At 35.2% G+C, this 15,651-nt stretch overlaps 1 protein-coding gene across 2 annotated transcripts in view; it reads right to left on the reverse strand.

Annotated features, from left to right (window-relative positions):
- Positions 1 to 15,651, reverse strand: part of LOC115211119 — a 49,897-nt gene that overhangs the window by 17,312 nt on the left and 16,934 nt on the right. The window contains exons 7-9 of one of the 2 annotated variants that reach the window (XM_036501976.1): positions 13,705 to 13,755; positions 4,395 to 4,445; positions 1,061 to 1,111 (exon numbers count right to left, since the gene is read on the reverse strand). In XM_036501976.1, the coding sequence (XP_036357869.1) occupies positions 1,061 to 1,111; positions 4,395 to 4,445; positions 13,705 to 13,755 (153 nt within the window). The remainder of the gene's footprint in view (positions 1 to 1,060; positions 1,112 to 4,394; positions 4,446 to 13,704; positions 13,756 to 15,651) is intronic. The other variant, XM_036501977.1, reaches the window with a different exon arrangement.

Here is a 15,651-nt window from a genome sequence, read left to right on the forward strand (position 1 = left end):
TGGTTTACCCTCCTGTGGATTGGAATGCGTTTCTATTATCGCAAACCCTGAAATCTTAAGATGGGCAAGTGTCTTTTACTGTGGCCTGCGGCCGATCAAACATTATGAGTGGACTTTCAGTTTCTGTTTACCAAGTCCACTCATAATGTTTGATCGGCCGCAGGCTACAGTAAAAGACATTTGCCTTTCTTAAGATTTCAGGGTTTGCGATAATAGAAATGCATTCCAATCCACAGGAGGGTAACCCAATCATAAATAATTGAGAGATATAACACATAACATAGATATAGTCGTACAAGTACGAATATATACATAAGATATAGGGCTGTCTACAACTTTAATTCTTTCTGTCCATTTTCCTCGCATACAACCTTGTACTAACAGACGTATAATTGAATTAGTTTGTAGTCCAATTAGCATCTATTTCTAGCGTACAAGTGTTGCCAAATCAGCGCCCTTTATTATAATTGTATTTTTATAAATGCAGTTCAATATATATGTGTGAGTGTGTGTATGTGTATTTAATCAAAGGGTATTTTATTATATATTGTAGTATGATTATGTGTGTTTGCACCCCTTGTGTGTGTGCGTATGTGTATATGTGTGCGTGTGTGTATGTGTATATGTGTGCGTGTGTGCATATGTGTGTGCGTATCTATTTTTCCTTTTTCGGAGCTGTTTGTGCTATTTTCTCTAAAAATCTCTAAAATAATAATAATATTAACAATAACCATCAGAGCATCACATCAAACCACAGCACATAACCAAGGCACACAGAGCAGCGCTCGGTAGTGAAGTGAAAGCACGCTATAAAAATAAAACTACTGAATAATAATAATAATAATAATAATAATAATAATAATATTATAACAAGTATAAATATAACAAGTAACTGCAGAATATGTGGAGATGGACAAGAAACAATAATCATATTATCTCTGCCACTCAATTTAACGCATGCCAGCAAATCTTTGTATTAAAGATATTTTTAAACCTGACGTAAAATATTGAATGCGATTCATGTTGCCTGGCATGAAGATGGGTTTTAAATGACTCCTACCTTCAATTGAAGCAGGAATGTTTTCATTCGGCTGTGACTCTCTCTCTCTTTCTGAAAATAGATAAGACAGAGACAGTCATTTAAAAAAATTAATAAATGAGTAACATTTCATCGACATATATATATATACAAACCTTTCTACCGGAAGCACAAGGGCTCAAAATTTCGGGGAAGAGTTACGTGCGTAACTGGTACTTTATTTATCGGCCCCGAAAAGATGAAAGGGAAAGGTGACTTAGGCGGAATTTGAACTCATCAATATATATAATTACGGTTACAATACAATGAATATTTTTTTACTATAAATTATATGCAATTTGAACCAAGTTTAAGAAGCTTAATGCGAAATTCAAAATTGATAAATTTCCATTTGTTTAACGCACGGGGAGGTTACAGAATTAGAGTCAAGGCTCGTTTCAACTCGATTCAACATTTTATTGCGACAAGCACATTTAGTGCTTGATCATTGATATTTTTGTATTTAATTCAAAGAACTTCTCATGAATTGTAAGCAACATCAAAATTGCCAAAAGAGTTACACAAAGGACAATAAGCAATACCTTATTAAATGGCAAGATATCAAAAGACCCTTTTTCTAAAACCTTCCTTCTAATTATAAGGTTTCCAAATGAGCAGACACCATGGAATTTGCATAGACCTTGATAGTCTTATATAAAAGTTTCCATGTAAAGATATTATATCATTATTATTATTATTATCAATATTATTGTTGTTGTTGTTGTTGTTGTTGTTGTTGTTGTTGTTGTTGTTGTTGTTGTTGTTGTTGTTGTTGTTGTTGTTGTTGTTGTTGTTGTTGTTGTTGTTGTTGTTGTTGTTGTTGTTGTTGTTGTTGTTGTTGCTGCTGCTGCTGCTGCTGCTGCTGTTTTTGTTGTGTGTTGTCATTGCATAACTTCCAAAGCTGGAGATATACTACGGTGCTAGCTGTCCACTACCAGTGAACTAAGGTAACACCTCTAATTTTTCGAGCACCATCCGGAGTATTCGAGTGCTTCCAAGCAGTACTGTTTTCTGCAAGTGCTCTACACTTAGTGCAGCCCCTATTTGTTCCATGTACTTCTCAAGATTTATACTCCCTGTTCGCAGGGCTCTAACAATTATTTTTACTACTAGCACCTTGTTCATCGACCACAACTGCTTAACCTCCCAAGCTAACCTGTCATATCTACTGATTTTTCTTTCTTCATTGTTGTCAGCTGGGCTTGCTATATCTATGATCCAGCATCATTTGCTTTCTTTCTCAATTAAAATTATGTCTGGCTACCCACTCTCTATGTCATGGACGCACTGAATAATAAAATCCCATAGGTTCTTTGCATTATCATTTTCGATAATGCGTTCGGGTTTATGTTCGTACCACTTTTTTTCTCTGTCAAGCACATGCTTTTTTGCAAAGTGTCCAGCGGTCATTCCTTTGTAGAATCTCTTCTGATCTACAACTGAATATCCTTTTCCGTTGGTGGACCTTCAGTCTTTGATTATATCTTACGATCTTTGCTTTCTCTGCAACGTAACGCCGTGTCAGTTCCTCCATTACCAGTTTCAGGCCATTTCTCTAAATATCATACCTCCTGTTCAGTGCCATGTATTTTTCTTCGCTAATAAACTCCCCGTTCTCGTTCCCGACCAAACCAGAAATGTCCTTCTAGAGCATACCTAACCCCGCCTGTATTCTTCTTTTCCACCATAAATAATTTCTTTTGTCAATCTCATTATAATTCTTTTTCTTGATATCACCACCCATATTTTTAGATACAACAATATTTTTATTATCATTATTCAGTAGATTTATTTTTATAGCGTGCTTTCACTTCACTACCGAGCGCAGCTCTGTGTGCCTTAGGTATGTGCTGTGATTTGATGTGATGCTCTGATGGTTATTGTATGGAAAGTGTTCTGCGTAGGATGTGTGCAGTGCCTAGTAGTGCAATTTTCTATATGTTATATGTGTTTGTAAGTCCCGGTGTTTTTGTTATGTATTTGTCTGAATATTTTTTTATCATGCCTAATGCACCTACTATGATAGGAATTGTTTCTGTTTTCAGATTCCACATTCTGGTTACCTCTATTTCCAGGTCTTTGTTATTATTATTATTATTATTATTATTATTATTATTATGTTTTTTCCTTCTTTCTTTCTTCAAATTTTCTTCCGTTTCTCGTCGAATGTTTTCCATACACTTGGGCAGAGAAGCTCATTGTATGCATTCCCAGATTACACGCGCAAATTCACAGATAAAATATGTATTAAATGGTTTACCCTCCTGTGGATTGGAATGCGTTTCTATTATCCGCAACCCTGAAATCTTAAGATGGGCAAGTGTCTTTTACTGTGGCCTGCGGCCGATCAAACATTATGAGTGGACTTTCAGTTTCTGTTTACCAAGTCCACTCATAATGTTTGATCGGCCGCAGGCTACAGTAAAAGACATTTGCCTTTCTTAAGATTTCAGGGTTTGCGATAATAGAAATGCATTCCAATCCACAGGAGGGTAAACCAATCATAAATAATTGAGAGATATATACACATAACATAGATATAGTCGTACAAGTACGAATATATACATAAGATATAGGGCTGTCTACAATACTTTGTTAATTCTTTCTGTCCATTTTCCTCGCATACAACCTTGTACTAACAGACGTATAATTGAATTAGTTTGTAGTCCAATTAGCATCTATTTCTAGCGTACAAGTGTTGCCAAATCAGCGTCCTTTATTATAATTCTATTTTTATAAATGCAGTCTAATATATATGTGTGAGTGTGTGTATGTGTATTTAATCAAAGGGTATTTTATTATATATTGTAGTATGATTATGTGTGTTTGCATCCCTTGTGTGTGTGCGTATGTGTATATGTGTGCGTGTGTGTATGTGTATATGTGTGCGTGTGTGCATATGTGTGTGCGTATCTATTTTTCCTTTTTCGGAGCTGTTTGTGCTATTTTGTCTAAAAATCTCTAAAATAATAATAATATTAACAATAACCATCAGAGCATCACATCAAACCACAGCACATAACCAAGGCACACAGAGCAGCGCTCGGTAGTGAAGTGAAAGCACGCTATAAAAATAAAACTACTGAATAATAATAATAATAATAATAATAATAATAATATTATAACAAGTATAAATATAACAAGTAACTGCAGAATATGTGGAGATGGACAAGAAACAATAAATCATATTATCTCTGCCACTCAATTTAACGCATGCCAGCAAATCTTTGTATTAAAGATATTTAAAAACCTGACGTAAAATATTGAATGCGATTCATGTTGCCTGGCATGAAGATGGGGTTTAAATGACTCCTACCTTCAATTGAAGCAGGAATGTTTTCATTCGGCTGTGACTCTCTCTCTCTTTCTGAAAATAGATAAGACAGAGACAGTCATTTAACAAAATTAATAAATGAGTAACATTTCATCGACATATATATATATACAAACCTTTCTACCGGAAGCACAAGGGCTCAAAATTTCGGGGAAGAGTTACGTGCGTAACTGGTACTTTATTTATCGGCCCCGAAAAGATGAAAGGGAAAGGTGACTTAGGCGGAATTTGAACTCATCAATATATATAATTAAGGTTACAATACAATGAATATTTTTTTACTATAAATTATATGCAATTTGAACCAAGTTAAGAAGCTTAATGCGAAATTCAAAATTGATAAATTTCCATTTGTTTAACGCACGGGGACGTTACAGAATTAGAGTCAAGGCTCGTTTCAACTCGATTCAACATTTTATTGCGACAAGCACATTTAGTGCTTGACCATTGATATTTTTGTATTTAATTCAAGACTTCCTCATGAATTGTAAGCAACATCAAAATTGCCAAAGAGTTACACAAAGGACAATAAGCAATACCTTATTAAATGGCAAGATATCAAAAGACCCTTTTTAAAACCTTCCTTCTAATTATAAGGTTTCCAAATGAGCGACACCATGGAATTTGCATAGACCTTGATAGTCTTATATAAAAGTTTCCATGTAAAGATATTATATTATTATTATTATTACTATCAATATTATTATTGTTGTTGTTGTTTTTTGTCATTGCATAGATTCTAAAGCTGGAGATGTACTACGGTGCTAGCTGTCCACTACCAGTGAACTAAGGTAACACCCCTAATTTTTTCGAGCACCATCTGCAGTATTCGAGTGGTTCCAAGCAGTACTGTTTACTGCAAGTGCTCTACACTTATGCAGCCCCTATTTGTTCCATGTACGTCTCAAGATTTATACTCCCTGTTCGCAGGGCTCTAACAATATATTTTACTACTAGCACCTTGTTCATCGACCACAACTGCTTAACCTCCCAAGCTAGCCTGTCATATCTACTGATTTTTCTTTCTTCTTTGTTGTCAGCTGGGCTTGCTATATCTATGATCCAGCATCATTTGCTTTCTTTCTCTCAATTAAAATTATGTCTGGCTACCTACTCTCTATGTCATGGACGCACTGAACCAAAATCCCATAGGTTCTTTGCATTTCATTTTCGATAATGCGTTCGGGTTTATGTTCGTACCACTTTTTTGCTCTGTCAAGCACATGCTTGTTGCAAAGTGTCCAGCGGTCATTCCTTTGTAGAATCTCTTCTGATCTACACTGAATATCCTTTTCCGTTGGTGGACCTTCAGGTTTGGTTGTATCTTACGATCTTTGCTTTCTCTGCAACGTAACGCCGTGTCAGTTCCTCCATTACCAGTTTCAGGCCATTTCTCTAAATATCATACCTCCTGTTCAGTGCCATGTATTTTTCTTCGCTAATAAACTCCCCGTTTCTTTCCCGACCAAACCAGAAATGTCCTTCTAGAGCATACCTAACCCCGCCTGTATTCTTCTTTTCCACCATAAATGATTTCTTTTGTCAATCTCATTATATTTCTTTTTCTTGATATCACCACCCACATTTTTAGATACAACAATATTTTTATTATCATTATTCAGTAGTTTTATTTTTATAGCGTGCTTTCACTTCACTACCGAGCGCAGCTCTGTGTGCCTTGGGTATGTGCTGTGATTTGTTGTGATGCTCTGATGGTTATTGTATGGAAAGTGTTCTGCGTAGGATGTGTGCAGTGCCTAGTAGTGCAATTTTTTCTGTATGTTATATGTGTTTGTAAGTCCTGTTGTTTTTGTTATGTATTTGTCCTGAATATTTTTTTATCATGCCTAATGCACCTACTATGATAGGAATTGTTTCTGTTTTCAGATTCCACATTCTGGTTACCTCTATTCCAGGTCTGTTTATTATTATTATTATTATTATTATTATTATTATTATTATTATTATTATTATTATTATTCAGTAGTTTTATTTTTATAGCGTGCTTTCACTTCACTACCGAGCACAGCTCTGTGTGCCTTGGGTATGTGCTGTGATTTATTGTGATGCTCATGGTCATTGTAGGAAAGTGTTCTGCGTAGGATGTGTGCAGTGCCTAGTATGCAATTTTCTGTATTTATATGTGTTTGTAAGTCCTGGTGTTTTTGTTATGTATTTGTCTGAATATTTTTTTATCATGCCTAATGCACCTACTATGATAGGAATTGTTTCTCTATTTTCAGATTCTACATTCTAGTTACCTCTATTTCCAGGTCTTTGTATTTTGAGAGTTTCTCCATTTCTTTTAGAGACACGTTGTCATCAGCCGGTATTGATACATCAATAGAAAGCATTTTTTTTTCTTTATGATCTCTGACAACTATATCTGGTGTGTTGGCCTTATTTCTCTATCTGTGTGTATCGGCATATCCCAGAGTATGGTTGCTTTCTCGTTTTCTGTGACCTTTTCTGGTGTGTGCCTATACCATCTTTTTTTCTGTTGTTATTCCATAATGTTGGCATAGCTTCCAATGTATGTAGGTTCCAACTATGTCATGTCTGTGAATATATTCCTTCTTAGCCAAGACTGGGCAGCTAGAGATAATATGATTTATTGTTTCTTGTCCATCTCCACATATTCTGCAGTTACTTGTAATATTTCTTTCATTACATGTTTTTGGTAATTTCTTGTGGGGAGGCTTTGGTCTTGTGCTGCAATTAAAATCCCTCTGTTTCTGCTTTGAGTCCTGAGCTTCTCAACCATTGCTGGGATTTTTCTTTGTCTATTTCTTTTGCGTTTAGTTTAGTCCAGTATTTACCATGAAGGGGCTTTTCTTGCCATCATTTTATCATGTTCGTTGCTGTTCTATTTTTAGTTTGGATTTCATTTGTTTTATAGCTTTTTTTTTTTCTTCTTCTTCTTCTTCTTCTTCTTCATGTTTATTAGGTGGTATGATTTCTTGTTTGTATTTGTCAGCTTCCTTAAATACTGAGAACAGTTTTTTGTTTTGCTCGTGTTTTGCCGCTATCTGGATCAGTTTTCCTTCCTTCTGAAGTAGATATTTTTGCAGTCCTATGTGGTTATTTTATAGTAGTTTTCCAGCTGTATAAGGCCTCTACCCACCTTCTATACGTTGTATATATAGTCTTTCTATATCAGATTTTGGGTGATGCAATCCTAGATCCTGTCATTATTTTTCTTGTTTTCCTATCTATTTTGGTCAGTTCATTTCGTGTCCAGTTTAAGGATATTGTAGCTGTAACTTATAACTGGGACAGCTAAAGTGTTGATACCTATTATCTGTTTTTAGCATTGAGCTCTGTTTTTAGTATTGATCTAACTCGTCTATAGTATTCTTTTTTTATTTTCTCTTTCATTTGTGTGTGTTGTGTCTTATCTAGTTCATGGATTCCTAAGTATTTGTAAGTTTGGCTTTGATCTAATTCTTTTATTTCATTGGTTTTATCTAGTGTGATGTTGTTACTCTTAACTAGTTTTCCTCTTTTCAGGGTTACTTTGGCGCATTTTTCTAATCCAAATTTCATATTTATTTCTTTGGTAAATCCATGAACTGTCTTTAATAGTATTTCCATCTGTTTGTCATTTGCAGCGTATAGTTTTAGGTCATCCATATATAAAAGGTGGCTGATCGTTTTGCCGTAACATTTATATCCGCATCCAGTTCTATTTAGCATATCAGATAGAGGTGACAGTGCCAAGCAGAAAAGGAGTGGAAAGAGCGTGTCTCCCTGGAATATTCCTCTTCTAATGGGGATGTCTTTGGTTTTCATGAGTCCCTCTTTTGTTTGGAGGTGTAGGACTGTTTGCCATTTATTCATAGAGTGCTCTATGAATTTTATGATTGTTGGTGCTACTTTGTTAATGGCTAGTGTTTCGAGGATCCATGTATGGGGGATGCTATCAAACGCCTTTTGTAGTCAATCCAGGCCATACTGAGGCCTTTCTTCTTTCTGTGGCTGTCTTCAGTTATGGCTTTATTAAATCATTAGTTGATCTTTACAGCCATATGAGCCTTTGCGGCATCCTTTCTGCTCTTCTCTGGGAACAGTTTTTTTTCGTCCAGGTGCTTGTTCAGCCTTTGTGATATCACTGCAGTAAATGCCTTGAACATAGTAGGGAGGCAGGTTATTGGTCTGTAGTTTTCTGGTTTTTTTTCTTTTCATTTGATTTGGGAATTAAGATGGTTTTCCCCTTCGTGAGCCATTCAGGCATTGTCTCTGGCTCTGCTAGTACTTTGTTAAAGTTTTCAGCCAGCTTTTTGTGCATTCCTGTTAGATATTTCAACCAGAAGTTGGGGATCTTGTCATGCCCAGGTGCCTTCCAGTTGCTTAGTCTTTGCAGTGCCTGGGTGACCTCTTCAGTTGTTATGGGGGTCCAAAGTTGTTCAGATGCCGAGTTTGTTATTCTGATACTCCTTTTTTTGGTGGTTCGTTCGCCGACCATATTTCTCCCCAGAATTCTTCCAATTCTTCTGCCGTTGTGCTGCAGTGACTTCTATTTTATTTTTCCCAGTTCTTGGTAGAACTTTTTGGGGTTGGTGTTGAACTTTTTGTTTTCTTCAAAGAAGCGTTGGCGTTTCTTGTACCGGCGGATCCTTTTGTGCTTTGGCAAGGATATCTTGCTTCAGCTTTCTTTTATTTCACGCAAATCTTTCTCTGTGATGTTATATTTGTGGAGTATTTTTGTTCTCTTTTTGTTGCTCAGTAGCGTTGATTGTTTGCTGATTTCATTAAGAATCGACAGGTCTTTTCTAATTTTTTTTATTTTGCTTTGGATGTTATTTATCCACAGGGTTTGTTTGGGTGCTGGTACTCCTGTTTGGGCGGGTTTGGGTGAGTATCCAGCTTCTTTTGTGGCTGCAGTGGCTGCTGCGTATATTAGTTGATTCAGTGGCTATCAGTTCAGTGACGGCTAGGTTTATGCTGTTTATAATAGGTGTTGTTATTTTGTTTATTTTGATTCTTGGGAGGTATGGTCGGTGGTCCATTTTGAGCTCTGTGGTTTTCAGTTCTTTGATTATTTTATTTTTTATATTATCATAATCATTAGGCTCCCCTTCGTTGTTTACATCGTGTTTGTTGGGAATGTGGCGTTTGTCTTCGTGTTTTACAGTTTCAGTGTTTATATTATGGGGCATTGTTGTGTGGCTTCTATCTACATTTGCCTGGTGTATGTTTTGGTTTAGGTGTTCTATTTCTGATATTTTTTTGTGTTGGAATGTATCTTCGTACGTTAGCTAATTTATTAGGGTTCATTGCTGTATCCAAGTCTATATCTCTATATTTTTCCTTCCATGTTTTATATGTATGTGTCGTTGTATTTTCATTTTTGGGGTAGAGTACTGCTGTGAAGTATGCGTGTAAGATAGAAATGTATTCCTCACGTGTCCATTTACGTCTTTTGGGTTTTATTTGCGGGACATGAGGTACACGTCCGGCCCATTATTTGACGGTCGTCATTTTCGTAGGGTACCGGTCCGTTTATTTCTGTTGTCACATTAATTCGCACGTGTAGTTTTTTCGTACATTTTTTGTTGTAAGTTTAATGTACGTACCGCTCGATTGTTATTCTTCTTGGGTTGAATAGTATCGGTGGCATTTATTTCTTCGTAGTTCCTTTGTACATGGTGTTTGGGGTCGGAGATGATCGTGTGTTCCACGCATGTTTACATGTGTTGCGTTAGAGGCGGAGATGATATCGAGTCAAATACATAATTTCGTTTCGAAAATAGTAATAATTTCAATTAGTATTACTTACTCGATACAGTCCAATTCTTTGTTAGTAAAACTTTGGCTCCATAGGATGTCCTTGTTTTCGATGTTTGTGGATAGATTTCGGAGCTCTGAATTTCCTTCTTACATCTTAAACGACCCCGGTGTTCTCCTCTTAAACGTCCCCGGTGTTCTCTCTTAAACGTCCCCGGTGTTCTCTCTTAAACGTCCCCGTGTTCTCCTTATTAATTATTATTATTATTATTATTATCATTATTATCAGCATCAACATCAGCATCATCATCATCAGCATCATTATTGTTATTATTATTATTATATTATCATCATTACTGGTTTTATTTACATATTATTATTATTATTATTATTATAATTATTATTATTACTATTATTATTTATTATTATTATTATAATATTATTTATTATGTTTTTTCCTTCTCTCTTCAATTTTCTCTTCCGTTTCTCGCCGAATGTTTTCCATACACCTTGGGCAGAAGCTCATTGTATGCATTTCCAGATTACACGCGCAAATTCCAGATAAAATTATTTAAAAATTAATAAATAAATAAATTCATGGATGGATGTGGTTTTCACAGCGATAATGCTCTTCTCAGTACATGTATTATTATCATTATTATTATAATCATTATTATTTTATCATTATTATTATTATTATTATTATTATTCAGTAGTTTATTTTTATAGCGTGCTTTCACTTCACTACCGAGCACAGCTCTGTGTGCCTTAGGTATGTGCTGTGATTTGTTGTGATGCTCTCATGGCTATTGTATGGAAAGTGTTCTGCGTAGGATTTGTGCAGTGCCTAGTAGTGCAATTTTCTGCATGTTATATGTGTTTGTAAGTCCTGGTGTTTTTGTTATGTATTTGTCTGAATATTTTTTATCATGCCTAATGAACCTTCAATGAAAGGAATTGTTTCTGTTTTTAGATTCCACATTCTGGTTACCTCTATTTCCAGGTCTTTGTATTTTGAAAATTTCTCCATTTCTTTTAAAGACACGTTGTCATCTGCCGGTATTGATACATCAATTAGAAAGCTTTTTTTTCTTCATGATCTCTGACAACTATATCTGGTCTGTTGGCCTTAATTTCTCTATCTGTGTGTATCGGCATATCCCAGAGTGTGGTTGCTTTCTCGTTTTCGGTGACCTTTTCTGGTGTGTGCCTATACCATATTTTTCCTATTTTTATTCCATTATGTTGGCATAGCTTCCAGTGTATGTAGGTTCCAAATCTGCCATGTCTGTGAATATATTCCATCTTAGCCAGGACTGGGCAGGCAGAGCTAATATGATTTATTGTTTCTTGTCCATCTTCACATATTCTGCAGTTACTTCTTATATTTATACTTGTTATAATAATATCATTATTATTATTATTATTATTATTATTATTATTATTATTATTATTATTATTATTATTCAGTAGTTTTATTTTCATAGCGTGCTTTCACTTCACTACCGAGCGCAGCTCTGTGTGCCTTAGGTATGTGCTGTGATTTGTTGTGATGCTCTGATGGTTATTGTTATTGTTATTATTATTATTATTATTATTATTATTATTATTATTTTATACACACAATAGATTAGACTGTTGGAAAAGAAAAATTGCAAATATCAGACTGCAACAAGTGAAATATTCATATGTCCCGCTAGATTCTAGACGTGAGATAATACTTCACTTTACAGTAAGATACTGACGATCGACTATCTTTTAAAATAGATACTGGCTAAGATTTCACGTTTTGTGGGATAAAGTTTTCAGAAATAATCCAATTATTTTACGTGAATTACACACGAGTCTCGCTAGTTACTCTATATCAGACAATCCGTCACTTTACAATAATTAACAGAAAAGCGAATATCTTTTGATACAGACATAACACAGGCTACACTTTTAGGTCCTCTACGAGTATTATCCTCCATTTTGTGAGTTGATAGATATGAAAACAGTCCGATCCTGGAATGGGATGTCCTTGGGTTCTAGCTTACACCAGCATTGCTAGAAATAACAGTCAAAACAAATCTTGCCCATGAGATATACATATATGTATTTGTATGTATATATACACTCATTTATATATATGTACATATATATTTTACTTATATCATATATATTATATATACATATACATATATATATATATCTATATATATAATATATATATATATATATATATATATACATATATGCATACATATATATATATATTCATATATATGAGTATATATACAAATAAATATGTGGAGACACATGGCCTAGTGGTTGGAGCAGCAGACTCGCGGTCGAGGGATCCCGAGTTCAAATCCCAGACCAGGCGATGTGTATGTTTATGAGTGAAAACACGTAAGCTCCACGCGGCTTCATCAGAAGGTAATTGCGAACTTCTGCTGACTCTTTCGCCCCAAATTATCCTCCATCATTCCTCCTACAACAAGCAACCCTATATCTTATGGATATATTCATACTTGTACGACTGTATATCTATGTTATGTGTATGTATCTTTCAATTATTTATGAATGGCTTACGCTCCTGTGGATTGGAATGCGTTTCTATTATCGCAAACCCTGAAATCTTAAGATGGGCAAGTGTCTTTTACTGTGGCCTGCGGCCGATCAAACATTATGAGTGGACTTTCAGTTTCCGTTTACCAAGTCCACTCATAATGTTTGATCGGCCGCAGGCTACAGTAAAAGACATTTACCTATCTTAAGATTTCAGGCTTTGCGATAAGAGAAATGCATTCCAATCAACAGGAGGGTAAACCATTCATAAATAAATGAGAGATATATACACATAACATAGATATACAGTCGTACAAGTACGAATATATACATAAGATATAGGGCTGTCCACAATACTTTGTTAATTCTTTCTGTCCATTTTCCTCGCATACAACCTTGTACTAACAGACGTATAATTGAAGTAGTTTGTAGTCCAATTAGCATCTATTTCTAGCGTATAAGTGTTGCCAATTCAGCGCCCTTTATTATGATTCTATTTTTATAAATACAGTTCAATATATGTGTGTGAGTGTGTGTGGTGTGAGTGTGTGTATGTGTATTTAATCAAAGGGTATTATATTATATATTTTAGTAATATTAGTGTGTGTGCATCCCTTGTGTGTGTGCGTATGTGTATATGTGCGTGTGTGTTGTTGTATATGTGTGCGTGTGTGTATGTGTGTGTGCGTATCTATCTTTCCTTTTTCGGTGCTGTTTGTGCTACTTTGTCTAAAAATCTCTAAAATTAACTTCGTTACGGTCTGTCTAAACCGTAGAACGTTTTAATTCCTCTACGCAAATGAAACACCCGAAATCTACAATAAATAACACTAGCCGTAGGAACAATGGCGAAACAGCCATGGGGTCTGGGCAGCTCTTCACTTGACCAGCTTCTGCCACTCAATTTAGTGCATGCCAGCAAATCTTTGTATTAAAGACATTTAAAAACCTGACGTAAAATATTGAATGCGATTCATGTTGCCTGGCATGAAGATGGGTTTTAAATGACTCCTACCTTCAATTGAAGCAGGAATGTTTTCATTCGGCTGTGATTCTCTCTCGCTTCCTGAAAATCGATAAGACAGAGACAGTCATTTAACAAAATTAATAAATGAGTAACATTTAATCGATATATATATATACAAACCTTTCTACCGGAAGCACAAGGGTTCAAAATTTGGGGGAAGGGTTACGTGCGTAACTGGTACTTAATTTATCGGCCCCGAAAAGATGAAAGGGAAAGGTGACTTAGGCGGAATTTGAACACATCAATATATATAATAACGGTTACAATACAATGAATATTTTTTTACTATAAATTATATGCAATTTGAACCAAGTTTAAGAAACTTAATGCGAATTTCAAAATTGATAAATTTCCATTTGTTTAACGCACGGGGACGTTACAGAATAGAGTCAAGGCTCGTTTCAACTCCACTCAACATTTTATTGCGACAAGCACATTTAGTGCTTGACCATTGATATTTTTGTATTTAATTAAAAGAATATTTCTTGAACTGTAACCAACATCAAAATTGCCAAAAGTGTTACACAAAGGACAATAAGCAATACCTAATTAAATGGCAAGATATCAAAAGACCCTTTTTCTAAAACCTTCCTTCTAATTATAAGGTTTCCAAATGAGCAGACACCATGGAATTTGCATAAACATTGATAGTCTAATATAAAAGTTTTCATGTAAAAACATTATGTTGTTGTTGTTGTTGTTGTTGTTGCTGCTGTTTTTGTCGTGTGTTGTCATTGCATAACTTCCAAAGCTGGAGATATACTACGGTGCTAGCTGTCCACTACCAGTGAACTAAGGTAACACCTCTAATTTTTCGAGCACCATCCGGAGTATTCGAGTGCTTCCAAGCAGTACTGTTTTCTGCAAGTGCTCTACACTTATTGCAGCCCCTATTTGTTCCACGTACTTCTCAAGATTTATACTCCCTGTTCGCAGGGCTCTAACAATTTTTTTACTACTAGCACCTTGTTCAATCGACCACAACTGCTTAACCTCCCAAGCTAGCCTGTCATATCTACTGTTTTTCTTTCTTCTTGTTGTCAGCTGGGCTTGCGATATCCTATGATCCAGCATCTTTGCTTTCTTTCTCAATTAAAATTATGTCTGGCTACCTACTCTCTATGTCATGGACGCACTGAATCATAAAATCCCATAGGTTCTTTGCATTATCATTTTCGATAAAGCGTTCGGGTTTATGTTCGTACCACTTTTTTGCTCTGTCAAGCACATGCTTTTTTGCAAAGTGTCCAGCGGTCATTCCTTTGTAGAATCTCTTCTGATCTACACTGAATATCCTTTTCCGTTGGTGGACCTTCAGGTTTGATTGTATCTTACGATCTTTGCTTTCTCTGCAACCTAACGCCGTGTCAGTTCCTCCATTACCAGTTTCAGGCCATTTCTCTAAATATCATACCTCCTGTTCAGTGCCATGTATTTTTCTTCGCTAATAAACTCCCTGTTCTCGTTCCCGACCAAACCAGAAATGTCCTTCTAGAGCATACCTAACCCCGCCTGTATTCTTCTTTTCCACCATAAATAATTTCTTTTGTCAATCTCATTATATTTCTTTTTCTTGATATCAGCACACACATTTTTAGATACAACAATATTATTATTATTATTATTATTATTATTATGATTATTTTTATTATTATTATTATTATTATTATCATTATTATTATTATTATCATTATCATTATTATTATTATTATGATGATGATGTTTTTTCCTTCTTTCTTCAAATTTTCTTCCGTTTCTCGCCGAGTGTTTTCCATACACCTAGGGTAGAGAAGCTCATTGTATGCTTTCGCAGATTACACGCGCAAATTCACAGATAAAATATGTCTTTAAAAATTAATAAATAAATAAATTCATGGATGGATGTTGTTTTCACAGCGATAATGCTCTTCTCAGTACATGAATTATTATTATTAT

This window comes from Octopus sinensis, linkage group LG4 (assembly GCF_006345805.1).
Source record: "Octopus sinensis linkage group LG4, ASM634580v1, whole genome shotgun sequence".
NCBI classification, from domain to species: Eukaryota; Metazoa; Mollusca; class Cephalopoda; order Octopoda; family Octopodidae; genus Octopus; species Octopus sinensis.